Source organism: Acanthopagrus latus, chromosome 7 (genome assembly GCF_904848185.1).
Source record: "Acanthopagrus latus isolate v.2019 chromosome 7, fAcaLat1.1, whole genome shotgun sequence".
In the NCBI taxonomy this organism is placed as follows: domain Eukaryota; kingdom Metazoa; phylum Chordata; class Actinopteri; order Spariformes; family Sparidae; genus Acanthopagrus; species Acanthopagrus latus.
This window is the reverse complement of record NC_051045.1, coordinates 20,220,175-20,247,428: the sequence shown is the minus strand read 5'-3', so window position 1 is coordinate 20,247,428 and position 27,254 is coordinate 20,220,175. Positions and strand designations below refer to the sequence as shown.

Here is a 27,254-nt window from a genome sequence, read left to right as displayed (position 1 = left end):
GAGAAACAGCCAGGACTAAATAAGACACACACATGAAGCAGGACAGCAATAGGATTTAAATGACTGTTACTGTTATTTCAATGATCTGTTGCTCTACAGTGTCAATTTACAGAAAACATTTTGTTGAATTTTTGTATTTTCTTCTTTCATTTAAACCTGAGTGCTCTTGAAAACATTGTAATTTGATTAGCAGTTTCCCAACTGATGGTCCGTCATTAAAATGAACATGTCATATTACTTATATAATGTAATTATGTTACTAAGAGAAGGCACACACAAAAACAGATAAGTACTTCAAATATTGTTGCAATAATAGATTCAAGCAATATTTCTAATATGTCTGTCTCAATATTTTAGGTAATATTGACAGTGTTAATAAGTGTGTATTCGCTTACAAAAGCATCTTTAAAAATACTTAAAAATACTAGAGTCAGAGACCCGAATGTACACGTGCAGTACTTCTCATACACACACATACACACCCAAAAATAGACAGATCATAAAGAATGCAAAATGTTCAGACAAGACAAAGGGAACATCGTCTAAAATCTACTACACTCATTTCCGGTGCAGGTTAAGCTGGTGAAAATGTAATATAAACACTCTCCATGAAACGGGTCCTTTAATCTTCTCCTGATCAAATTGTTGGCTTAAGCTATAATACATGAGATTTACCTGATGCAGGCATGCAACGAGCAAATGGGTGAGGTGAAGGATTTCACTCTAACATCCAAAATACTACAACTGTTTCTGGTTTTTGAGGGTTTTTTCAAGCACATTCTGTGGACGTTCATTAGCCAAAACAGACAAGGAAAAGGGGTACATCTGTGTGCACGGTACGCAACCAAGCAGTAGGATGTAAAGCTTGATGTTCAAGTTCATCTCTCCACAGTCAAGAACATTTTAGATTTTTAGATACAATTATCCTTCTAATTAAAATTACAAAAAAAAAAATGTTTTGAAAATGATGATTGTTGGTGAAAAGTTTTAAGATGCCACCAGAGTCAGAGTGTCAAATCAGCAAAAAAAAAAAAAAAAAAGTTATATTTGAGATCAAGTAGTTGTACTCTGGAGAGCCACTGGTCCATAAACAGGTCGAGGATGAAAAGGGGGGGTGGGCCGTGATGGAGAAGTGACTGACACACAGAAAAATATATATATATATATATCTGACGTAAACGCATGATCTCCATGTCGACGGATTTGGCGCCGTGACAACAGGACAAGCAGGCGGCCATTTTGAACAAGAACTATAGAGACAAAAAATGAGGGGAAGGAGGACGTGTGCAGCAAGCTTGGAAGTGGTGGGTTGTTGCGGTGGCAGCGCATCGTTTACCTTAATAAGGATCTCAAATGTAAACATACTAGTGAAGACATAGTCTGCATAGCCTAGGATCTGAGGAGGCAATCAGAGTGACATAAGCACGCAGGGTTACTGAAGCTCTACTCAGCACAGCACCACACAGCACAAAGGTCATTTACCTTCAACAGGATCTCAACAGTAAAGATTGCGGTGAAAGCATAGTCAAAATAACCAAGTATCTGCAAGAGGCAATGCACAAGTTCAAGTCATCAAGTCATTCCAGGATAACAGCACAGTCAGATACAGTATATTGGTACAGTAAGAAGCACATGAACAATGACTCCTGGTAGGGATCGACCGATATACCGCTGAATATATTTTACTCAAAGACTCTACTTAGTACAATTCAAATAACAAAATAAAACTAAGCTTGTACTTTACTTGAGTATGTCCATTTTCTGCTACTTTACACTCCCACTCCATTACATTTTGGAGGTATCTTTTTTATTACAAGTGGTTATTAGTTACTTTACAGAGTCAGACCATTGCCGAAAATAAATGAACAAACAAAAAAAACACTGATTCCGATGATGGACAAATCAGAAAGTCAGCATCGGAAAATGCTTCATATTGGATCTGATAATGGGCCAGACTGATAATCGGTCGATTCCCAACTACTAGCACATTAAAGCTGTGCGAGGCAAGATTTTGATATAAAAACAGTGTTATCGGTGTAACAAAGAAAATATTTTGTAATTCATAAATTAAGAGCAGCACGTCTTCTGCGAAAACAACATAATATTTAAAAGTGAAATAAAACCCTGCTGAATTTCACATCACTGAGCAATAATTGAAGCAATCCTGAGCAATCCTAGCAAGAAAATCTCTTGTCCACAGTTAGTGCCTCAAGTGTGTTGTCAGTAGTTTGCCATCATATTCTATCATTTCTAGGTGTTAAAATGTGGAAGTAGCAGCTGGTGAAACAGCTGGTGTTGTGTGGCAGTGGCACATTTTGGTAAGTAGGAGAGCAAAACATGTGTGAGTTTAAGGAAAAGAAAATCCAACCAAAATCAACTACCTTTGGTCTCATAAGGCAGGCAGTTTTCAATTGTATGTGATTTGACTGTCATTAGCCAAATCATGTTTTCCACAGGCCTCTTCACAGCACACATTTGGACTTGTCTAATTACATTTACGATGGCTCTGTTCTGTTCACACGCCTCAGTAAGTCATGACAGCGTGAAAGATGAAACTGAATTAATTCATTGAAATTGCAATTCAGCCATCATTTATCTATTTTTTTTTTTACACCTTTTTGCCTACTGTGACATGTCAAAATGTAGAGACTAATGAACTACAGTGAGACTAATGAACTCTCCAAATACACAGGGGTTGCCTTTATAGGCAGCTAAAGTCTACAGTCTTGGTGGGGGTTACGTACGATATTGCGAGCAGAGAAGTTACGTATTGGGTCCTCAGCGGCCAGAGAGACGGAGCTGAGCATGATGAAGACCAGGATGAGGTTGGTGAAGATCTGGTGGTTGATCAGCTTATGGCAGAATACACGAATCCTGTGGCAGAAAATGACACAAAGAAGAAGAGATTATGACAGAAAGAGAAAGAAAAATGTACAGTTGGTTCCTATTCCTCAGTACTGATTTCACCCAACAACTCATCTGAGACTCACGGGTTGGTGCTGCTGAAGATGAAGAAGGCGCTGCCCACTGGGATGGGCTGAATCTTCTCTTTGATGGTGAGTTCAGACAGCCTCTGAGGACGGGGTCCCGACGGGACTTCTGGGAGGTCTTCGTTATTGTCTTCATCATCACACACTAAGAGACAGAACCAGAGTTATTTTAATCCCTTCAATCTATTTCTGTGTGCTGTTTTAATGTACAAGATTATGTTTTGTAATATTTTGTTAGGATCCATATATTTGTGTTACTGTAGGTGATGATTCACATTCATGTCTACTGTGAAATGTATCGATTTATCTTTGAATTTAGTTTTAATAGTCAAATTTATCATAATACCTGAATCATACATCATTTTTTCTACATGATCACTCTGACTGATCTCACCTAATGGATGGTGATGGTATTACATCTGCATATTCATTGATATGTTTATACCTCTTTAATGTATAACAGATGTTGAGCGCCATAACAATGTGTGCCGCAAATGGATTATTTCTTCCTCACTTTTACCTGGAGAGTCGAGTGCAGGGTACAACTCTTTGTCTTCCTCCAGCAAGGCTTCTGTTGGCACCTACACACAGCGATCGGGTTTAGCATTATAAAAATCAGACAGATGGCTGTGTTTTTTTCCATTCAGTTTATAATAAAAGGTGATTTATACAGGGCGATTTTTATTTGATCTTTTACCTTGGTCTCTCCGTCCTTGTTCTCCATTATTTCAACTCTCTTTTCTGTGCCGGCATCCCTGTTGAAGACATTAGACATGAAGTAACCATCAACACAGAAGGCAATGCCAACAGAAAGTGCTTGTGGCAATTGTGACAAAAGTCTACAAAAACAATTAAACAATAAATTGTGTAATGTTGAGTTGTGCTAAGCTGTACTTGGCACTATTCTTCCTCTTCTTGGCCTCTTCCTCTTCCTTCTGTGCTGTGTTGAGGCTCTCAGCGTCTGCCAGGTTGTCCACAGCGATGGCCAAGAAGACGTTTAGTAGGATGTCTGATCATGTGATTTAAGGGGAAAACACTGACCAATGAAAAAAAACACCCAACTGGCTCTATTTTAAAACCAGGCAAGTCTGAACATGTGGATTTTTCTTTGTCTGTGTTTCCACGCAAGACAAGAGTGAGCGTGTGTGTGTGTGTATGTGTGTGTTTTTGTGCTTGTGGCCAGTAGTAGGATACAGTTTCCACAGATGAAGAGGATGATGAAGTAAATGCAGACCACCATTCCAGAGGAGGCCGGACCGCCGTACGCCATGATGCCGTCATACATCACCGTATTCCAGTCCTCTCCTGTCAAGATCTGGTGAACACAATACACAGAGGAAGCCACTTCAATCATTTAACCCACAACTGACAAGATTGATGTGAACACAAATAATCTCATATAAAAGACTTTTAATGTTAACACCTCATGTTAAGGTCCTTGTATCAAGTGTAGTAAGTGGGTAATAAGGCCCTTATCAATGTGTTTATGATGAAATAGGCAATAAGAAGAAACTCATATGGCCTTTGTTAAGTGCCTATAAATGTCTTGTTGAGATCAGTGACATGACTGAATCAAAGTGCAATCATCAACCATAGTAATACCATATCATATCAACGCTAGATGCTGCACGATTCAAAGAGGACCCAGTGATTTCTTGGTCAGATGGTTGAAAAGTCTGGCTTTGAAATCTCACAGCCTGCACTGTGAGTTGTTGAGTAGAACTGTTGATGGTGTTGCCATGAATAATACAAAGGGGTCCACAGCATGTTTGTACAGAGGTCTCTCTAAAAACTTTTAGGATTAAACGTTAAATGAATTATTAGAAGATTTGAAAATTTAATTCCTAAATAATGATCGACTTGATTTATTTATCCAACAGAGATTTTGATTGTTAGTTTGTATGTTGAATTAGTTTGAGCCTTCTTTGTTCTGTATCCTAATTATGTGCATAAAAACCTCACCTGGAACACAGTGAGCAGGGCCTGAGGGAAGTTGTCAAACGTGCTCCTTTTGGTCACAGTCTCGTCAAAGTTAAACTTGCCCCCAAAAAGCTGCATGCCCAGCAGGGAGAAGATAATGATGAAGAGGAAGAGCAGCAGCAACAGGGAGGCGATGGACTTCATGGAGTTGAGCAGAGAGGCCACCAGGTTACTAAGAGACGCCCAATGACTGGAGAGGAAAATAATTAAAGCCAGTGAACACCACATGCCTAACACACACACACACACACACACCACTGTGAAGGTAATGAGGGGCAAATATGGAAATTATGATACTGGTCGAACAAGACATGAAGCCCATATTCAGCACAGGCAACCTCAGGCGTGATTTCTTTTGATCGTTATTATTTTTCAGACAGCACTTTTATTAGACATCACCAGTGCCACTAAAACTCAGGGTGCCCCTCAGCTAGCTGTTCAAACTGTGACAGCGTGTCATGTCAGTCAGAGACTGGACTTATGTCAGATGAAAAATTGAATTAGTTTAGTTTTTGAAAATGATTTGTGCTTTTTTAACAACAGCAGATTTCAATGGCGTCCCTTCCCTATGAATAATCCTACATGTATATATTTATCGTCTTCATTAAGTATTTCTGTTGGTAGCAATGGATGCAACTTTTGGACGAGTTTTGCTACAGTCATGGCTTGCTCATTGCACAAGTCTCAATAGTGCTAAAAACTCAAAACTATTGGCCATCAAATCTAATTAAAACATGTTTTTCCTATTTCATTCAGAAGAATGAAATATCTAAGTCTGCATTATCGCATCCAGCAAACACATGACTTTCTATCGCTCACCGTGTGACCTTGAAGATCCTAAGGAGTCGTACGCAGCGGAACACAGAGATGCCCAGCGGAGACATGATGGCCAGCTCCACCAGGATGGTCTCTATGATGCCTCCACACACCACGAAGCAGTCAAAGCGATTAAACAGAGACACAAAGTAGGCCTGCAGCCCCAAACTGTACATCTTCACAAGCATCTCCAAGGTGAACATCGCCAGCAGAACCTTGTTGGCTGCATCTGGAAAGCAGAGGACTTGAATCTCAAAGTCAAAGTAAAAACTGACCTGAATGTTGTACTACCAAATGAAACATAAATGGAGCTAAATAGATACCCTGTACTTCAGTCAGCCAGTCTGGCTGGTTGTAGTGCTCAGAGGCGATGGTGAGTGTGTTGAGGAACACCAAGATGATGACCAGCCAGTAAAACGTCACTGATTTCACGGCTGCACGACACTTCCTCCGACAGAAACGGTTCCAGCGCCGCCACTGACGACTGACAAACAAATAAATCCACTTTAGAATCAATAGTCAGGATCAAACTACCATGTTCAGAAGAATTAATCCATGATGAGCGACAATGAAAACAATGGACAAGGGAAAATAGTATAAAAGTTCTGGAATCAACACTTTGTACTTCATGAATGCGTTTGATTATAACATTCTATTGATCACATATAGACATATACATGTGGTGACATAAAATGAAAACAATATCAATATGTTGAGGTGAGTTAACAGGGAAATAAACACAGTGTTGAACACAATGAAACATTGGGTCAGCTGAAAAACACTGGATGAACACATTGGGTATCCGATACACGAGGTAAGAATGAACCATGCAAGAAAAATGTAGTGAAAACGAATGCAGACGGCAACAACCATGCAGTGTCATACAGCACCAAGGTACTAACCTGCACTTTGACTTAGTAATTTTTTGACTGGGGAGAATAAAAGATGAGCCAACTTTAAATCAAGAGCAGCAACATTTGTACTGTCACATTGTGAACATGTAAGACAGCCACTATGTCCGTCAGCCACCCTTCATTGGGTCAATATAGGAGGTCAACCTCTTTTTATCACATTATCATAACAATAATACTGTCACACTCACCACAGGGGTCCACAGCAGGGTGATTTGTCCTCCACTCCAGTGTGATTGTCTGTGTTCACTGACTCGGTCTCACTCGTGGGTATGCTCGCTGTAGTGTCATACACACACACACACACACACACAGAAAGCAACGTGAGATGATAAAGTGCCATATTAATGGAGAGGTTTAGAACATTAATAGTGTCTCGGTGGAAACAGGTTTCCCCACAAACTTTTACATCAAAATGCATTTTGCTATTGACACACATGCATTTTTGGTTTGGCTTGGTTCCAGGGTGATGAAATGAGTTTCAAGTTGAATGTTAGGAATAATTCTGTAAGACTGCAACTATTGCAGGATGATTACAACCTTCTTGTTTACAAAAACCTCATATTTTTCAGATTTCAGCCATAAATGTCGAACTGATTCTCCAATTTTACCCTTTCAGCTCCAGTGTCAACTGAAATTTTAGTTTTCTTTCATTGTGTCACGTAACTTGTAGGCCAAGCCAAACCATCAGAAAACAAATACAAGAAATGCAGGTGTAAATAGAAAATGCTGGGGTGACTCCTTCTCAGAGTCTAATGTTAATGAAAGGAAATTCTGCCAGGTTTTTCTTTAAGAACAGAACATTTTTGGTCTCAAACACTGATTGTATCCAATTTGTGACGGACCCCTGGATCTCATGTGTTTTTGTAATTAATTTATCAATTGGAAACACAAACAGATAACAAATCACTGAGATTTTACTTGTGCTGATCTTTTTCAATACTGATTACATTGAACATTTCAAAGTATTTGGTCCAGGTCTGTATGCTGCAACAAGTATTGGTCACAAAGTCACAGGATTGAAACATACTGTATATTGGAACTCATATACAATATTGTACATGCATAAAATATTGTCCATACGATTGTAAAATGAAAGGAACACAAAATGAGTATGATTAGATGAGGGATACAAACACAAATACTGAGATTTACTGAAAACACTTGTAAACACATGCATGTGTATACATTACTATACATTACAGGCATGTCAGGATGTAATATTATGTAATATAAAATTCTGATAAAATAAACACAAATTTTGCAGGAAAAAAAAAATCCCAGTCAAAATGTCAAGTAAAGCATGTTTTGTGGCACACAGATTTGCGTGATTTATTTTGACTGTGTCAGACTAAAATGTATTATTTATCTAAAGCTCCAGCTTTTGATTCTAGGCCTTCTATTTATGTATAGTAACAGTAGTGGGCATTAAAATTAAATCAAAGAAAATCTTTTGAATTCAAAGTCACTCATGCCATGACTTGCTGTCAGATAAGATGTTGCTTGTCCGTCAACATCAGCCTCTCATCTGCTCTACATTACAAAGTGTTGATGCATTTCACACACGCTCAGTTTTCCTGTCAGGAACAATGTGATGCAAAGTAGTTCAGAGATGATGGTTGATAAGGTGTACATGTTTTGTGTGTTTTATGAATGAATGAATTTGCTTAGGTATGGAACAAACAACAAAGGGCATGCAAACACAGAAGCAAAAATAAAAGCGTAAGCAAAGCACATGAAGGCTGAGGGGGAAACTCTCCTCCAGGACAAAGATGAATTGTTCGCATGAACGCGTGAAAAACGCACACACACACACACACACACACTCCCAGGCACTCATGCACACACAAACACATTTACCCTGTGTCTCTGTGGACTGGGTGAACCAGCCAAACTTCCCTTTCTTCTTCTCAGTGAGGTCAGCCAGCGTGACCCCTTGGTGTTACCAACATGCAGTTCACACAGCCAGACAGCAGAGGAAGCAGTGAGTCAGTACACAGCAGAACAACACACGGCAAGAGACAGCTGGTAAACTGACTACAGTACAGACACAGTTACCATGTCCAGTTCACTGTCATATAACAGAAGAGAGCTGATTACAGCTGATGATGTAGGCATGTAGCAGACAAAAACTAATCAAAGATATAGCAGCCTGGACGATGTCTATTAACTTATGGCAGATACAGCAGTACTGGCATTTATGTTAGTCGACAAAGAAATAGCTGCACAGAAAATGCCAATAGTACATCTGAGGTAGTTTTGAGAAAGTGTCATTCTTAGTTTGTCCACCAGAGATCATTGACTGTTAAACATCCTGCTTAATACATACATCTTGGTCATAATTCTTCTTGGTTCATAAAAAAAAAGATCCACGCTCAATTCTTTACAATAGAAACGTGAAACAAATCCTTAATTTGTCTTGGCTGAATCTTAGGTTCATGATTTCTGGACAAAGCAACTATCAATACAATATTAAGAGGAAAGGATTAGCAGCAAACACGACTTAAGTAAGACAACGGAAGATAGAAGGCAGAGAAGAACAACTGCTGGAGGGAAGAGAGGAAGATACGAAGAAACGAAAGGAAGAAAGAAAGAGGAGACAGAGGGGGAAAGAAAAAACTAGTGTTAGCAGCAATCTACAGACAGTTTTTACAAGGCACACAGACACTGCAAGGAATCAAGGAGAGAAAGTTAGTGTGCTGCACCGGGTGTCTAGTCTAATACAGCAGAGGTTAAAGCAGGGTGATTACTGACTGCACTGTGGAAGGCTTTAAGGCACTGTAGCAGTGTTAAGAAGAGAAGCAAGGCTGCAAGACTTATTCACACACACTCAATGTGACTAAGGCTTACATACAGACACGTACTTTCAAAGTAGAAGCTGGATTCCAAATGGTTTCATTTCAGATCCCATGCAATCAGATGGATTATGGTCTGGATGTTATCAATAATGACACTTCCGAATTTCACTTCAAGCACTCATTTATAAAGGGAAATTATTTTATGGATTCTGTACCACAAATACATTTCATGATATCAAAGAAGGGGGGTTGGGGGGGCACTGGTTGACATTCTGTCACTGGGCACATAGACAGAGGCATTCACACTCTATTCAAATCCACACACAATTCACCTGACCTCATCATCCTAATCTTTAGTCACTAAAGGACAAAAACCCGAGCAGGCCTGGCGTCTGGGGGAAAAAGCGTATTTGCACGACCACCAACCTCGCTTGGAGGCGACACTATATTGTCAAAACCAAGTATCAAAAATTTAGGAAACATAAAAGACAAATATAAAGAAATGAAAGATGATAACACAACTGATTACCAACTGTAGTGTTTTTTTGGTAGTAAACATTATTCAAAATGCTGTCTAATTATAACAACTCAATTCACCAGCAGACAAACATACGAGTGTGATGGCATGGGACGGACCGTATCCAATTTGCATAATTTGTTTTCTCTGGCTTGAAGATACATCAAACTGATACAGACATACATTGCCTCAACAGTTGTGAAGCTGACAGGACAGACAGAAACAGCGAGCAACCACGATGAAGACGGCCCTGCTGAGCATCCTGGCTGCCTCAGGAAAGTACAGTTTCAATCATTAAGGCTGCTGTTTGCTAAAGTGCATTGTATACTGATTCATGCAAAGAAAAGAGGAGCATATGATGTGTTTTTCAACAATTACATGGAGCCGAGCTCAACGCTTTTGGAACAGTTACACTTGAGGGTGGGGACCAGGGATAGGCTGTTAAACAAAACATCTCACCATATTCAAATGTGAATGCTCACCATTACTATTATTGCAACAGTAGAATTTTCAGATGACACGCAATCCTCTACAACACTGCTATTTTAATACAAAATTTAATCAGTGTGCATGTTTTTTGCTACAGTGCTGTCCATGGTCTTCTCTCATGTTCGACGTGAGTACCATTTGGTTTATGATGTAAAAAAGAACATGACCGAGGCACTGAAATACTGCAGAGAACGATACACAGACCTGGCTACAATAGAAAACATGGAGGATGTGAAGGCTGTGAACGACTTGATCAAGTTACATTGGAGTAGCCTCCCATGGGTAAATTCTCCATCCATTTCCAAAATTTGTTTGTCTTTCATATCAAAGCCATTTTTGGCAATGATATAGGAGATGGGTGATGGGGAATGTAAAGGTTTTACTTATGTGTACTGCACGGATGCACTCACAGTGACTGTTGTACTAAATCAGGCTGCAACTGGAAGAAAACTTTCACTTCAGCTCTGTAGGTTTGTGGGACTTTACAGTTACAGCAGAACGAAATACTTCTACACACTAAAACATACTAATTACAAGGCTTACGCAAACCATCCCCACCGAATAAATGTTAAATAAAGAGGGAGAGAACAAAACTAAGTGATTTTTCCTTGATCGGATGGTTGCAGCTGATCCTCAGTGGACTGCTTTAGCAAGTGCATATTTTTGATTAAAAACCTAGATAGATTTTGAAAGTATCCAAAGCTCCAATTATTTCATATGGATTGATGATTAAGATTGTATTTGCTGTATAGACTACTGTTGGGTTTTAAAGACAATTTGCACAAATCAAACAAAAAAAAATGCTTCTAAAATTCATCACCTACCCTCGCTTTAATCATATATATCTATGAATTAGAAATCAACGGCAAAATGAAATGCTCACAAACACAAGATTTCAAAAATGGGATCAATCCCACCCATCAACACTCATAAAAAGGAACTAATATCAACTTTGCACATTGCAGTTTTTTCAGCTCATTTTCTTATGCTCATTAAAATGGTGTCATGTATATTATGGCCATAAAAAAATGAATAAAACAAATATTGCTCTCAGTCTCTCTGGATAGGGCTGTACGATGATATCAACAGCTGGAGATGGTCACTGACAGATGGAAATTTCTACAAAGATGGGGAGAGAGAGTACAGGAACTGGTATCCTGGGAACCCAAAAAACAAAGGAGGTGTCGAACACTGCACACAGATGGGTTCAGATGGACAGTGGAGCACTACAAGCTGTAAAAGAGAAAACTTAGCAGTCTGCTTTCATGCCAAAGGTGAGAAATCCCCTACTTCTTATGTACCTTGAATGTCAAGCTTTTGTTCTAGTTTTTCTCACCAACTCATCCACGTGTCATCTCTTTTTCTCATCATATCGTTTTATCTTGCCGTGAAATGTTCTGCCAATTCGAGATATGGGTGATGTTACAGAGATCTACTGTAGGTCTCACCTTCATTCTCAGACATGACATAAGAAACACAAGAAAAGGTTTTATTGTTGAATAAATATGTGGAAGATATTTGTATAAGAATATGTAATAAGAACACAGCAAAATACTCTTAGTAACATTTCATGTGATAACAATGTCTTAAATAATTACTTTCACAAATTCATGAATTTATTGATCTGGTTCTTCATACCTTAATGGATTTGTCAGGGCAAATACTTCCACCAATGAATGGCAAACTAATGTATACGTATGGTGTTTCAATGCAACATTTCACCTGTCTTTGTTCAGGCCTAAATAAAAAGTTGGTCCTGATTAACACCACCATGACATGGACTGTGGCTCAAAACTACTGCAGAAGGTACTACACCGACCTGGCCAGTGTGAGAAATAAGGCAGAAAACAAACAGATAAAAAACCTGATCAGTAAAGGACAAAGAGTCTGGATCGGTCTTTTCAGAGACGCCTGGAAGTGGACAGATGGAACTCGCTCCTCATTTAGGTACTGGTCAGACAATGAACCTGATAACCGCTACAAGAATGAGACTTGCGTATTAGTAGACCTGAAAGACAACAACAAATGGGCGGATGTGATGTGCAATCAGGAGACAGCCTTTGTTTGTCACAAGGGTGAGTGGTAATATAATATAATTATTCCATTATTAGATGTATATTTAGGTGCGTGATAATGTGTGGCGATGAGATATGCATTCACAAGAAATAGGACCTGCGGACACACGGACATACAGTAGTATGGACAACATAGAAACACGATGCCTCCGTCCATACTGTAGCTGTCGCCGCCACAAAACAACAACTGAGGGGAAAAATAACATCCAAAGATATTAATTTAGGGACAGAAAATAATGTTTTAACATCCCGTATGTGTTCATGAGATTATTTGGAGCATTAACATTAGCATCAGTATTAGCAATCAACCATGGATTATACGTTGGCCTCATTAATGCAAGAATGCTGAGATTAACAGTCGATAACCAACAGTAAAATAGTCAGATTCAAGGTGTACAGTGTAGCTAAGTTAAGGTTTAATTACAATATTTAACTACCACATTTGGGCTTTCATTATTCAAAGTGTCGAAATCTGAAAAAATGGCTATTGCTATATTGTAAATGACAACGCCTGCTTGTCTTTTTGTCTGTTTTTGCTGTTGTTTTAGTTTTAGAAAAAAAGCAAAGGCTAAGAGTGAGGTTGGTGAGACAGGACGCTTCTGTGGATCTGAATGACCCTGTTGTGATGGGAGACCTCTTACAGAAGGTAATTCACATATTTGAAAAATGTATATAGAAATAGAAAACAAAATGACTTATACTGTGTAATGAGGCTGACATGCAGTGTAAGACATTTATGTCATGATCATTGAAAAAATAAATCTTAACTCTTAAGAATAATCAATGAAGCAGCTATAGAACCGGATATGAGCAAGTGAGATAAATGCAATTGAATATGAGTATATAAATACCTAAAACAGAGCTTCCAGGAGGGAAAACTGAGAGAGGATGTAGGATTCAATCAAGTGTGTCAAGTGAGAGATCATCTCTGAGTGAAGCTCTAGGAAATAAAATCTTTTTTGTATCTCAGCTCGAACAGAGTATGAATTCTGAAGAAGGGACTGAAGACATCAAACTGAGCTGGATAAAGCAGTCGGATGGAAAGATCTTCCACAAGGAAGAGAAGAAGACAAAAAAGGCGAAATACACTGACACAAAGGACGAGCTTTAGTGCTAGTAGTGAATTTTGTCTGTCTACTTTCATAGAAGATTTGTTTCATTTGTCCTTAAAATGAGCAAGGTTTTATTCTAAAAAGACTTTACTGTTGTCTGCCTAAGATTTGCATTTGTAAGTTGTACAAATAATTAGCATATGTTTTGAATATCGTTTAATTCTGTTTTTAGATTAAAATTAAACATCTTGTGCGAAATTTTGCATCACCCTGGTTCCGATCAGAGATTGGTCATCTGTTGTCAAGAAAGCGGGTCTTATCTAATATGAGCCTGTCTGGGGCTGATGCTAAAGAGAGAGGAATGAGGTGTGATGGAGGACAAATAACAACAGTCTATTCATCACTGGTACAGCCACAAAGGCTTAATGCTTAATCCATTTATCATTACCTGTTTAGAAAATGTTGACACTGTTTCAGCAGTTGTTATGGGTTTTTTTTTTTTTTAGCTTGACCCAAGTAAATTGGTATTGTAAAAAAAAAAAAAAACACTATTAATAATTTGAATAATAAATCAAATATGATTCTGATTGGAGATGGTTGCAGTGAACACAACAAAGGAACACACAGCCCTGCATTTCCTACATTAATAATAAATCTCTTTTTAATTCACTAAATGGTCTGAGAAACTTTAAAGAGGTATAGTGTGAGAAAAGATTTCAGAATTATTCTCAATGATTTGTGTATTCAAAACAAGACAACAAACAATTTAGAAAGAAGTGTAAAGAATGGTTTATGTGCAACCGCTGTACACATTAAGCAATTGCTCAAACTTATTATGTTTCTATTTTATATTTTCATTGCTGCATATTTTTGTTCCTATATACTTTCAGTTATCTATTCTATATTTTTCTTATAATTTTTGTGAGTGTCAGTGACATTTCTATTCTATTTGGAGCAGCTGTAATGTAACCCAGTACACAATAAATATCTACAACACAATACATATTTTCTGATTCTGATTCTGATACTTCTCAGTGCACTGACAGTCCACACAAGATTTTTCTGAAGTGATGTGTGATCGTTGAAAAGAATGACAGGCGGCACGTTTCAGCATATAAGGAGAGCAAATAAGTATGCTGTTTTTGATGTCTTGTCCCCAGTAAGTCAACAAAAGGAAAGGGAGAAATCTACAGGGGACTGACAGATAACACATATGCTGCCCACACTGTGAGCTGCATTCAGTGACGTGGAGCCTGATAAGCTGTTAGGTCACATGTGGTACAACAATTAAACAGTTAACACCGGTGGGGTGAGGATAGATACGGCTTTACATTTTGTAATATCTTCTCTTGTGTCACTATGTTTGAATTTATTCATGCCAAACTTTTAAAAAATATTTTGTTGTTAATAATGATTATGAAAGAGTTTAAACATTTTAGGATCACGTTCATATAACAGAAAAGAAACAATTATTATAAGGACAAAACATACAGTGATTAAGGTGTGCCATAAAGACAGTATTAGAAAACAGTTTGTGGTGTTCTTTTAAGTAAATGTTAACTGCATTTTTAAGAAAACTAGTCTAATGCGACCACCTAATTCTGTACTAGTGAGTTCAAACATCCTGTTCCAACAATAAGCTTCCTTCACGTCAGAATAAGCTACATCTCTTCTCTCATATGCACAAATACACACACAAGTAAAATCATGGCCAAGACTGAAAAGTCATGACACAGCCACAGCAAGGTGCAGCAAGGTTTGCTTTTAGGAAATCCTGTAGCACTAATCCAGGAAGAAAAAACACAATGGAGGGGCAGCACTCAACTGAAGTACAGTCACCCATGAGAAGCCTGCTACTGGTTCGTGTTGGTGCTCCACAGAAAATGGATCACGACTCCTCTAGCCCGCACAGAGTTTATGTCTTCTTTATCATTATTATTATTATTATTATTATTAATGCATGCAGTGTAATGCATTGAGGTTACTGTAATTGAAATATGAAATATTTACAACTAAGTGACACTGCAGCACATTGTGACTAATGTACAAGTGATGTGAACAAACAGAAGATGTGCATGGAATCAAATAATTCTATCCTTGACCTATCTGATGGCAGCAATGTCATAGATGACGGCACTGTAAAGTAGCAGAAAAATAGAGCAGCAGATGGTGAATGTCTCCATATGGTTCGGTATGTTCTGAAATGATTCAGTCGTGAATATAGAGTTTGTTGATTCCTGGAGAAAGACAGATTTCACTGAAGAGCGAATGCATCGTTGCGAGGTGACGTTTGTGCGTAGTCTGCGGTCGGCAGCTTGTGATACTCTCCCTTTGTACTGAATATGAGATTTGACTGTCGTTGTTTGTCAGCATGTCGTTTCTACATTTCGGTCTAAGTGTGGGGGGGAGAAAAAGGTCATGTAAAGTGAATATGTGTCGGTGTCTTTCCTTAGAGTGACACAGCTGAGCCAGGGCAACTTTCTCCAGATACAGAAAACATTTCCTTTATGACACACATGCCAAAGCATCAGTGAGCCTGTCAGAGTGGACAACAGATAACGTGAGCAATGGTTTGCCCTCCTCCCTGCCTCCGTTCACTGTCAATCAGGCAAGGATATGTGCAAAATGATTAAAGGCAGAAGAACACAAGGCTTGGTTGGTCTTCATTAAACAAGTACAGAGCGACAGAATAAATTAAATTCAGGTAACTCACGGTTACGCTTGCCCTCCTCATCTCCCTCCTCCTCGTTCTCAGGGTCAATGTCCTCGGCCTGGGTGATCCAGTCCAGGTAGCCCTTCAGGTCTTCCTCCAACTGCTGTTTCTCACGTAGCTTCTGGAAATCTCCACGAGCCTTGGCCTTCTCTCGCTCTTTGGAAAATTCTCTGGACAGGATAAGGTTTAAGTCAGATACAGATACAAACAGATAAACCTTCTACCTATCAAATACACCTGCCCCTCCTGGTGTGAGGATAAAAAAAATATTTTAATATCTTCAGTATCTGATGAGGTGTTTGGTGGAGTTCAGCACATCAAAACCAGTGACAGAAAATAATCAGTTACAGATAAGGGAAAAAAGGCATACTGGCAAAAAGGAATAAAAGAAAAGACAAAATAAAATTAAAAAAAACACAGGCACAAACAAAACCTACCCGCTCAACACACCCAAAACCAAGTTGAGAACGAAGAAGGATCCGAAGATGACCAGACTGACAAAGTAGACCCATGGCAGCTCAAAGCCCATTGCATCATTCATCTAGACAGAAACACAAGCAGAGAGGGAGAGGAGAGGATTACACATATTGTACCTGGTTTATTCATGTAATATGTTTCAGTATCTTTTCTCTTCTTTTCATATTTCCCATTATCATTTCTCCATTCTTTTCTGTTTCCTGAAACTCCGAGTGATTTGACCAAATGTCTTAAATGTCTCATATATTTACATCGGTAGAAATGTACAGCATAGTTTAAGATGTAGTTTAAGTGTACCAGACTTTTGGTTTGACAGCAGGCTTTGTGTTGCAGCTATTCAAGAATTTATGAGTAATGGGCTAGAATACCGTGGGTGCCTGCTATTTTTCACATCCCTCAGCCAGTAAAAAAAAAAACACCTTTATTCACCTATACCTTTACACAGACTCCACACATATTATCACCTATTAGTGATGCACGTGTCCCAGCAGGAGGATCAGTGCCTTAGAGAGTGCCACAGTGCTTGGTCTTGTCTCTGTCCAAGTCTCTTAGTCCTCAGCCCTGACAATTGTGCTAAAATGCATGAAGCTGGCAGTTTGCCTGTCGGGTCGGGTTCAGGTAGCTGAGTGGTGCTTATTTTTAGGAGTCAGTCGGTTTGGATTGGCTCTCATACTGGGTCAGGTTGGTGCAAGTATTAAAAAAGCCCTGACCCGCCCATCACTATGACCTATGAAGTAAATAAATGGAAGAAAAACAGCATTTGGCATTTCTGGACACTGTGGGTATTTACAGAATGCTTCCTGGTACAGACTTTAAAAAAACATTATTGAAAGTAAACCCACATGGTCATATGGTTGTAATCAAGTGTCTACTTGTACATTTCAAGTATACTCCCAATTTGCTTACTACTCCAATGCTGGATTTTATATTTTACATTTCATTTTAAAATGTAATGGACAGTTTGAAGCCCATCATGTCATTCAAAAGAGAAGAAGTCCCCAATTCTAAGCTACAGCTAAAACTGGAGGAGGAACTGTGACCACTACAGGGCACCATGAGCAAGACAACTGGGTCAGTAGTGAGCGGAGGGTGTATTAGAAGGTAAGATATGTATTAGTAATGTGGCCGTGGCTATTGACCTCAATACAGAGCTAAAGTGCCTTTTAATAGAGCTGTTTGGCAACGAGACACCAAGAGGTGATTACTGATAGCTATCCTTGTATAACCACACAATTAGGCTTTTGTACAGTCCAAATAATCACGACACAGCTGACACTTAACTTTTCTTCGCTGTGTATGTATATGCATGCAGTTAAACACTCAGAGTCCCTCTACAAAAAAAAAACCCTACACCAGCTGGCATGGCACCAGAGACAGCACCAAGTCCAACTGCCTCCAATCACAGCACAATGCATCCACCCACCCCGCAGCCATAAATGATTGATTTCTGTAGGAAAGGTCAGAGGTCACATTCAATCTATCTGTCCATCTATCTCTCATCTGTCTTTTTTTTTTTTGTGTCGACGAGTTTCCTTCCTTCGCCATTCGCACAGCAGTATTAGCATGAGGATTGCCATGGTAACACACACACGCATAAGAGAAGTAAAGAGTGAGTGTGTGTGTGTGTGTGTGTGTGTGTGTGTGTGTGTGTGTGTGTGTGTGTGTGTGTGTGTGTGTGTGTGTGTGTGTGCGCGTGAGAGAGAGAGAGAAAGAGAAAGAGAAAGAGAAAGAGAAAGAGAAAGAGAAGGAGGGAGAGAGGTTCATTATTTGAAAGATGAAGGTCTCCATCAATAAAAACCTGTGGGTGGATTGTGATGAAAACTCATTCTGAGTTGCGCTTCAATGCTGAGTGTTTTGGCCAATTAAAAGCTGTCTGGGATCTTTGCTAATGAGAGGCTGAGGGTTCTGAAGTGAGAATGATTTTTTTGTTGTTGTTGTTGATTTTGTTTTAAAGTGCTCATTATTTTAATGAAGGAAAGATGATGTTTCAGGCTTAGGGTACAGTGTAATATAATGCAATTTGAGACAGGGCATCAGGAGTCTACAGCGGCCTGCAGAGTTTTTAAGTAAAGCTTTTGAATTATCATCTTTAGACATCAGTGTTATCATGCCCTGTACAGTGATGACATACATGTTACATTTTATGTAATTTACTCAGTTGTGTCCATATCACAGTAGTTTGCAATGTGAATACAATAATACAATGGTAATGTCTTTGTTGGTTTTACACATTTAGTGTATACAAATACACTTGCCTGCATATTGCACGTTGCCTTTAAAGTCTCAAGTTAATGTCACTTCTTTCAGACCTCAAGAAATTAAAATACAACCATCCTTTGATGAGCTGGCTGCAAAATATAATGTTTGACTTTATTTACAATGATGAAACACTGAATTGTCCTCTCTAGCAAATAAGTCAATTCAGTATGGCTCAATCAAAACAAATGTGTCTCTTTATTTTACCTGGAGCCTTCAAAATGTGCAAGATGCACCACTTCACAGTTTTGTCAAGAGCCTCCCAAATATGCCAGAAGCAGTAAAATCTTTCACAAGGTTCACAATCAAAAATCTCAACAATAGACACATGGATCAATATACTGAAAACATGGCCCCTGTTTGGGTGTGACCAGAGTAAATTTAATGTGGAGTGGCAGATTACCCAGTAGAGAACGTCGGTCCAGCCCTCCATGGTGATGCACTGGAACACAGTGAGCATGGCAAACAAAAAGTTGTCGAAGTTGGTGATGCCGTTGTTGGGTCCCTGCCAGCCCTCTTTGCAAACTGTATCATTGATCAGGCAGTGGCGGCCGTGCCCTGATACCGCACACGGCCTCGGCTCTTCTTCTGCAAGGGCACCTGGGGGCACAGTATGTGACCATTTCATCTGTTAATCAGCGGTATGACGGTGCATGATAAAGGCTGACAAATAACAATCTTAGAAAATATTACAGTTCTACAGCATCACAGAATTGTTATTATTTGTAATAATGACCTTTAACAGAATGAAAACAAAAGGCTGAATTAGTTCAACTGACTGCGATGAAACTTTATCTATAAACTTAGAATATATTTTTTATAACTCTAATATATTAGAAATAAATCCCACTGATAAGCAGATGTAGACGGTATGATCATCGTTAATTTTCATATCATGTTTATTATAGCCAGTATGCTTAGTTACTCTAAACAAAGGTAATCACTTCGTTTTTTAATCTATCACCAAGCACATGGAGTTCATCACACCAAACACACAGTCCACGAGGTTACACTTCATTACTAGATGTTCTGTAATCATGCAATCATTATATAACCATTGCAGAAAATTATGACACGTTGAACACCTCCCCCCTCCACACACACACACACACACACACACACACACACACGCACACACACACACACACACACACACACACAGACGAATCACAAACTAAGTGCTTTTCTCAGGACTGACAGAGGAGACAGGAGGGAGGGGGTGGGATTAAAGGGAGCTTCCATCTTGCTCTGTCATGACCTCTTGACTACAATGCTTCTCCTGACGTCCACAAACAAACAGATCAAAGCAAGAACGAGAGGGAAAGATTAGGTGAAAGGTGTGTGTGAGAGAGGGGAATCAGAGAGAGACGCTCCATGGAAAACGGCAGTCATATTCCTGCGTAGCACTCAAACAATCCCTGTGATTAAGACACACATACATTTATCCCTTCTTGAATATTTCTGCCACGTTGGAAGCAATACTGGAGCAAAAGTCAAGGCTGTTTACATAATAGCCAGATATTAGTCATTTAATCACTGGATTTAATCCACCATCTGCTGCTCTGTCCTGTTTGCAGCAGCTTGCCACCATTCACATACAAGGTACATGTGTCCATTCATTCTCACAGACTACATCCTGCATCTATCCTTAGAAGTGATGTGTTTGACTGATCATACTGTAGGCTCGGTGTTAAAGTCAACAGAACGACCCCCAAATTATACTGAAAAAATAAATAAACCAAAACTCTCTGCACAACCATACCTGTTTGTATCACATAGCATGTGGCATGCATTTTGCCGATGAAGAGCTCCAAGCCGATGATGGCGTAGATGATAATGACGAAGAGTACCAGCAGAGCGATGTGAAGCAGGGGAACCATGGCTTTAATGATGGAGTTTAAAACCACCTGTAAACCTGCGAACATACACCGAGGTTAAGGTCAGAGGACAAATACACAGGTAAATACAGAGACACACTCAGTAAACTCAGGATTTCTCATTCAAATTAACATTTACACTCAACCGCCTTGCAAAAATGTCTCCCCTCCTTTATCAATTAAATCATCTGGCCAATTAAACCCCAAGAGTAGTGAACACTACTCATCACAACCCCTAAAGCCCATGGTGACATCCCTGTATTGCTTTCTATGTCCAAGCAGAAGTCCAAAATCTAAAGTCATAATCACAAAAGACTTACAAAAGCAACAAATGCAACAACTGCAATATTGTAGGGCTGTTTTAGTATGACTGACAACTGATCAATCCAGCTAATCATTTCAGCTCCAACAAAAGTAGCAGGTCAGCCAGAGTTTAGCTGATGGTTATTCAGCTGGCAGGTGGCAAGCCTTTTTTTTGTATACTGCAGAGGAGACGTTTTTACACACACACACACACACACACACACAGAGAGAGAGAGAGAGAGAGAGAGAGAGAGAGAAAACAAATGCAATCTATCCAATTTATCAGATGTCATATTGGCATTATCTATACATGTCGAAGCTCCATCATGACTGACTAGGCATGAAATCAAACAAACCGGTCTCTGTGACATCAGTAAACAAGCTGAAATCACAGCTTAATTAAACTGCATACACCATCCGACAAAGACAAATGTTAAACCAGAGCTAAAACTGAAAATGCCATTTCAGCTCAACTCTGTCTTTCCCAGAGGTCCTTTTCCCCTGAGAGACCTGTGAACAATGCGTCGCCATGGCTACGGAAGCAGCATGTTTGTATCACAGGGTGATCATACATTATAACAGATGTGATATTGATATATCTTTAGGTTATTCTCCCAATCCTCTCATATAGTCTCATTCCTGGGTTATTAATTACTGACACTTTGTATTGTGAATGTTACAAGAAATGGTCAGTTTGATTTTTCAGTCTTTAGAGGCTGAAATCATTTAGATAAAAGACTTATAGTTTTTGTTTTCGATTTGGAAAAGCGGTAAATGCACATAGGTGACTAATATAATTAATGATGTATGACACAATAATCAAATTGTTCCAGTAAGACATTTCAGTGACCAAGTGTTAGTACTAGAACTTGAAGTGGGCCAGTACTCACCAGGTCCCAGTATCGGTACTTCATACATCCTCTGACTTTTTTCTTGTGTACCCATATTTTCCCAGAAGCCAGAAAGTTTGCCTTAGTGTTGTCATATAAAAAACATTGACGTTTTTTTAATCTGTCCATCATGAGATCACAAGGTCAACTGCGATTGTGAAATAGGTCGTTTTCACAGCAGACATTTTGATTTGCCGTAGCAGGAAAAGCACAGGTGCTACTAAAAACATTAACAATGGCTCTGGCTATTCAAATGCTCTCGTAAGCCATGACACCAGCATGCGCAATACATGGACCCTGAAACCGAGACAGCCACATGGGTCAGCCATCAATCATTTATTATTTACACCTTTGCTTTTCCTGCCGTGATGTCAAAATGTCTTCTGTGAGACCGTTGTTAAGATGCCTCCTTTTCTGCCCACATTGACTGACCTGTCTTCTTTTGAAGGAGCTTGCAGTCAGGTAGGGTTGTTAACCTAATGTGGCCTCCACTACGGTAATAAATGCCAGCCTCCCTCATGGTCCTTCTCTCTCCCAGGCTCCACTTCTTCAGTTTTTGGTATGGTCTGACATTTTGCTCCGTAACATTAACGCATACACATTGCTCATTCATCCGTAAAGTCCACCTTACAACTACTGAAGCATTTTCTCTCCACAAGCCATGTTCATATTTTGTAAACAGTTTTGCTTGTCCCCAATTAAAAATATAATATTGGCTTGTCTCCCTCTCCACGTCACATGGATGGAGCCTGCTGGTAACGAAAGCCTATTGCACATTCTGCATAATTTCTGCGATGCTTTCTCATATCAAGTACAATGCTCTCTTAGGTAGGTAACATTAGAGTTAGTTCAAATCAACCTGTTACGAGTGTGGCTAGTCACTGGTTGTTGTTTTATTTGCCCTAATGTGGTCTGAAAAATGACTTATTCTGGTCTGAAACTGGGAATCAAAATGAACTGAAGCAAGTTCACTATTTGCATTTTTTTGGTATGCTACTTATTGTGGTCAGTGGTATTGTGAAATTAAATTACAAACTGTTTCTCCCCTTTATGATTACACATTACAAGTCCAACAATAAACTCATGTGATCGGTAATGTCACACCAAAATTAATAAGTAAATGCACTCTCCACACTATTGAAAGCGCTATTAATCCAAAAGAGTCACTATTTGACGAGTTAGGAATGAGACTCCATGATCAAATGTCTTTAAAAATGTAACATTTAAGATTGTAAACACAGAATATTCAATAGAAATAGAAAAACAATAATGACGCATTATCAGCCAGTGGTAAATCACAAAGCCCAAGCAATGACAAAGAGAAGCAAATTCCATATTGAATTGAAGTTTCAGTGTAGGTATTTTCACTTTTCTGCTCACAGGATAAATGTCGCCATTCAACAGATTTCCTGTACAATCACTCATATTTTGCCTCTCTCGTCTGCTTGGTATGTCTGATACAAAGCATTACTGACTCAAGACTGTGTGGTTGTGTACACACTGTGAATGACTGAATCTCCAGTGTTTTTATCTTGAAGGCTTCTAATTTGAGATCAGAGAGCTATCTCAACTACAACCTGATTAAAGGTCTAGACAGCCTAAAGAACACTTGTATGGGTGTGCAGGGCTTTAAGTAAAAAAAATAGGTCTAGTGAACTGAGAGCTCCGCGTTAACTCACTGGGGACTCCAGAGACAAGGCGAAGGGGTCGTAGCACGCGAAAGGCTCGGAGGGCCTTGACATCAAACCCCCCGGGTTTGCCTCCAGACTGGCTGCCAGAGTCAGCGTCTTTGGTTATCATCTCCAGAACCACACTGAACAACCTGGAGAGAGGCAAAGAGAGAGGGAGGCAGAGGTTTGAGTGGGAGGGAGAGTAGTGACAGTGATGTCATGAAAACAGTGCAGAGAAGATAAAGGCAAATCAGACAGAAAGCAAAGAACAAAGCCATTTGTCCTCTTTGTGCTGCACCTGTGTGTGCTTACATACATGCTTTATTGTGTGTGTCCTTTATGTCTGTGTGTATTTACCTTTAGTGTTTCACCACTCATCACAGTTTACATTGAAGTCCTACTGGCGCCAGGTGGTCTACTGATAAACCAACACTCTCAACAAGGATGTGTGTGTGTGTGTGTGTGTGTGTGTGTGTGTGTGTGTGTGTGTGTGTGTGTGTGTGTGTGTGTGTGTGTGTGTGTGTGTGTGTGTGTGTGTGTATGTGTAGAAACATCACTGTCATCTTGCCACTGGACATAATGAGAATAATGCTGGTGATTCACACAATACGAGTTAAGATGCTTTTGCAATGCATGAATGTTTGTTTGTGTGTGCGAGTGTGTGATTGTAAGAATTTCAGCCTTCGACTGTGTGTGTTTGTACGTACATATTATCCCATCTGAACTCACCCCACTATGACGATGACAAAGTCCAGCATGTTCCAGCCATTCCTGACGTAGGAGTTTTGGTGCATGACCAGGCCGTAAGCAATAATCTTCATAAATGTCTCTATCGTGAAAATGATCAGGAAGGCATATTCTACTGTTTCCTGTACAGAGAGAAAGGAAGAGAGAGTACCGGGGGTGGGGGGCGAGAGGGAGAACAGAAGAGCAAAAGTTTATTAGTTTGCCTAAACTTTACCAGACAAATTCACTGTGTGCACAGCGGGTTCCTAAGAGGAGATGAGGCAAACAGGTATGAGGAACAGCAACTAAGATAACATTTTCCCTGGTTACCACAACAGTTGGCATGGCAACTGGTTTCTTTTTCTGTCAAAGCAAGCAAAAAAAATATCTTTGACTTGACTTTAATCAGATCCACAGCATTGCTGTTATGTATGGTGACATCCTAACACAATAGCTTGCCTCCATACACAGTTTCAATGTCAGTCCAGACCTGTTGCAAAAAACCTCACTGTAGCATATAATTTAAGTATGTTTTGGCACTTTCAAGATGTCGCCTGCAAGCTGAAATTTGATGTATATTAGCTGTAGAAGACCAGCTGACTGAAATTCTGAAGAAAGAAAAGAAATAAAAAATAAAATATTGGCAACTGAAAACACAAAATGTTTTTTTAAAAAATGTTTTGAACTCAAGCCTGAGCAAATGGGAACAAAAATATGGATTATTTTGCTTACATTGCAAGGGAACATAAAAATCAACATATATATTCAACTGCATTGATAGATTAAAGTGTCCTCTCCGTGGCAATTATAATAAATTCTGATACCTACTGCTGACACAAATGTTTGTGAGCCCATGCCAATATATATTTGCATGTATCTCTAAGTATAATACAGTTAATACACTCTTCATTTGTGTAATAGAAATGAGTGATGTAGCAAGAACATCGGCAGGATTCTTGAATCCAGTTTTAATAGTGACACAGGTATGAGATGGTGCAAAAAGGAGGGAGGGAGAAATGAATGATGAATTTTTATCAGAAATCTACACACAGGGAAGGAAGTGAACCTAATGAGTGGGTGGACTAAATGTAAGTTTGTGTGTGTCATCATGTCCCAGTTTGAGAGTCAGAGCTTTATTTTGGCATCGGTTTGGTCCAGGAGACTTTAGATCCAAATAAATATCTACATGAAACCAAATTTAAAGCACAATCTCTTATAACTGAACATGTGTTATTGTCATCAGTGCCCATCCAAGCATACACATTTCAATTCAAATTATTATAGGTCTTTAAGGATGTTTGAAGAAGTGATTATCAGGAGACACTTTTTCGTCAAAATCCAGTTGAACACATACTGCTGTTGAATACATTCACATACTGTGCATGTCTGCTAGTTTAAGATATGTCTTTATGTCAGAGGGAATCATTTTTCACTGATGCTGGAAGGACGCAAAATATGAAATTTTCATATTTTCTTACCAAAAAAGATTTATGTTTATACAATATATATGTTTATATTATTTATAAACACGGATCTTTATTTTTTTTTCCCAACTTCTTCATGTTCATTCTGGCGCATTCCCAGTGAAACAGAAAAAAACAACTAGAATCTGATTCCTCATTTTCTAAAACTTTTCCTTTCAGAGCTCAAGGTTTTCATCCAGCTGCATTGTGAATCATGTAACTCTGGTCTTTTATGGAGAGATGTGGGTGGAGAGGACCTGAATGAAATTATTGCCATATGCTTTGGACCACAAGATGATGCATTCCAGTGACCCTCATAAGCACAGCAAAGGAAGTGATACCTTTTACGTCAGTAGCATGGAATAAAAAGAAGAACAGTGAATGAACAGTGCGTACTCAGAACAAAACTGAAGGTCAGTGATTACAAAGTATGATTGACGCTGTTTGATTGACAGATGATCTCTGGGAAATGTAGTGCAAAAACACCAAAGCAACGGCCACTTAAGCACCAACAACATATTTCATCTTGACGAGTCTCGAAGATGATAAATTCTTCAGTCATACTGTATATCCTGCTGCCTCATCAGCCCGTTTCCATGGTGACAAGGTATCTGGTAATGGAAACAGGTCGCCTAATTTGGACATTTCCAGTCACATCTATTTATTGTGCTTACACGTTATTTCACTTTCTCACCTCCACTTTCTTTCTATCTCACAGAAACACCTTTCACTCTCCTACGTATCTCATTGTTCCATCCCTTTCTCTCTCTCTCTCTCTCTCTCTCTCTCTCTCTCTCTCTCTCTCTCTCTCTCTCTCTCCATCTTTCTCTCCGACCGTATCTCTCAATGCAAAAGGTTAGTGAGTCGGCAGGTTTTAAGGCCCATTAAGCTGAGCACTTCTCTTGTAGATATAAAGGACGCAAACACACAAAGTGCACACGGACGGCAGGCCCACACCGACACAAATGCACACTGCAAAAGATGACAACAGTAACACGCGCACTCAGACTTCACACCCACATGAAAAACCCGCAGTAGTACATACACACTTTCTGAGAGGCAGCAAGCCAACCAGACAGACAGTTTCACACAGGGATTATGAACGCTCCTGGCAATGCGACTTAGACACAGCAACAGTTTGGACGTGTACTTAAACACCAGCTACTGTTAAAACATTTTAGCTCTTTAGATGGCATGGTAATCTATCGTTACCTTCCGTCATATTAAATCTCTTCTTCTTTTCTGGCAGCC

General features: G+C 39.3%; 2 protein-coding genes across 3 annotated transcripts in view; one reads left to right on the top strand and one right to left on the bottom strand.

Annotated features, from left to right (window-relative positions):
• The window catches only part of cacna1db (calcium channel, voltage-dependent, L type, alpha 1D subunit, b), an 85,242-nt gene that overhangs the window by 25,132 nt on the left and 32,856 nt on the right, over positions 1-27,254 (bottom strand). For both annotated transcript variants that reach the window (XM_037105074.1, XM_037105075.1), the window contains exons 4-23: positions 24,544-24,683; positions 23,824-23,966; positions 20,837-20,989; positions 19,478-19,674; positions 16,779-16,882; positions 16,342-16,511; positions 8,558-8,632; positions 6,889-6,976; positions 6,689-6,715; positions 6,110-6,270; positions 5,790-6,015; positions 4,953-5,160; positions 4,185-4,305; positions 3,885-3,999; positions 3,688-3,745; positions 3,511-3,571; positions 2,991-3,135; positions 2,745-2,874; positions 1,483-1,542; positions 1,337-1,396 (exon numbers count right to left, since the gene is read on the bottom strand). In XM_037105074.1, coding sequence (XP_036960969.1) covers positions 1,337-1,396; positions 1,483-1,542; positions 2,745-2,874; positions 2,991-3,135; positions 3,511-3,571; positions 3,688-3,745; positions 3,885-3,999; positions 4,185-4,305; positions 4,953-5,160; positions 5,790-6,015; positions 6,110-6,270; positions 6,689-6,715; positions 6,889-6,976; positions 8,558-8,632; positions 16,342-16,511; positions 16,779-16,882; positions 19,478-19,674; positions 20,837-20,989; positions 23,824-23,966; positions 24,544-24,683 — 2,442 coding nt within the window. The remainder of the gene's footprint in view (positions 1-1,336; positions 1,397-1,482; positions 1,543-2,744; positions 2,875-2,990; positions 3,136-3,510; positions 3,572-3,687; positions 3,746-3,884; positions 4,000-4,184; positions 4,306-4,952; positions 5,161-5,789; positions 6,016-6,109; positions 6,271-6,688; positions 6,716-6,888; positions 6,977-8,557; positions 8,633-16,341; positions 16,512-16,778; positions 16,883-19,477; positions 19,675-20,836; positions 20,990-23,823; positions 23,967-24,543; positions 24,684-27,254) is intronic.
• LOC119023275 (macrophage mannose receptor 1-like) lies at positions 10,212-14,592 on the top strand. The gene is made up of 5 exons (XM_037105082.1): positions 10,212-10,783; positions 11,556-11,775; positions 12,238-12,576; positions 13,125-13,222; positions 13,547-14,592. Exons 1-5 carry the CDS (start codon positions 10,583-10,585, stop codon positions 13,685-13,687), a joined length of 999 nt encoding a protein of 332 aa, XP_036960977.1. The 5' UTR covers positions 10,212-10,582; the 3' UTR covers positions 13,688-14,592.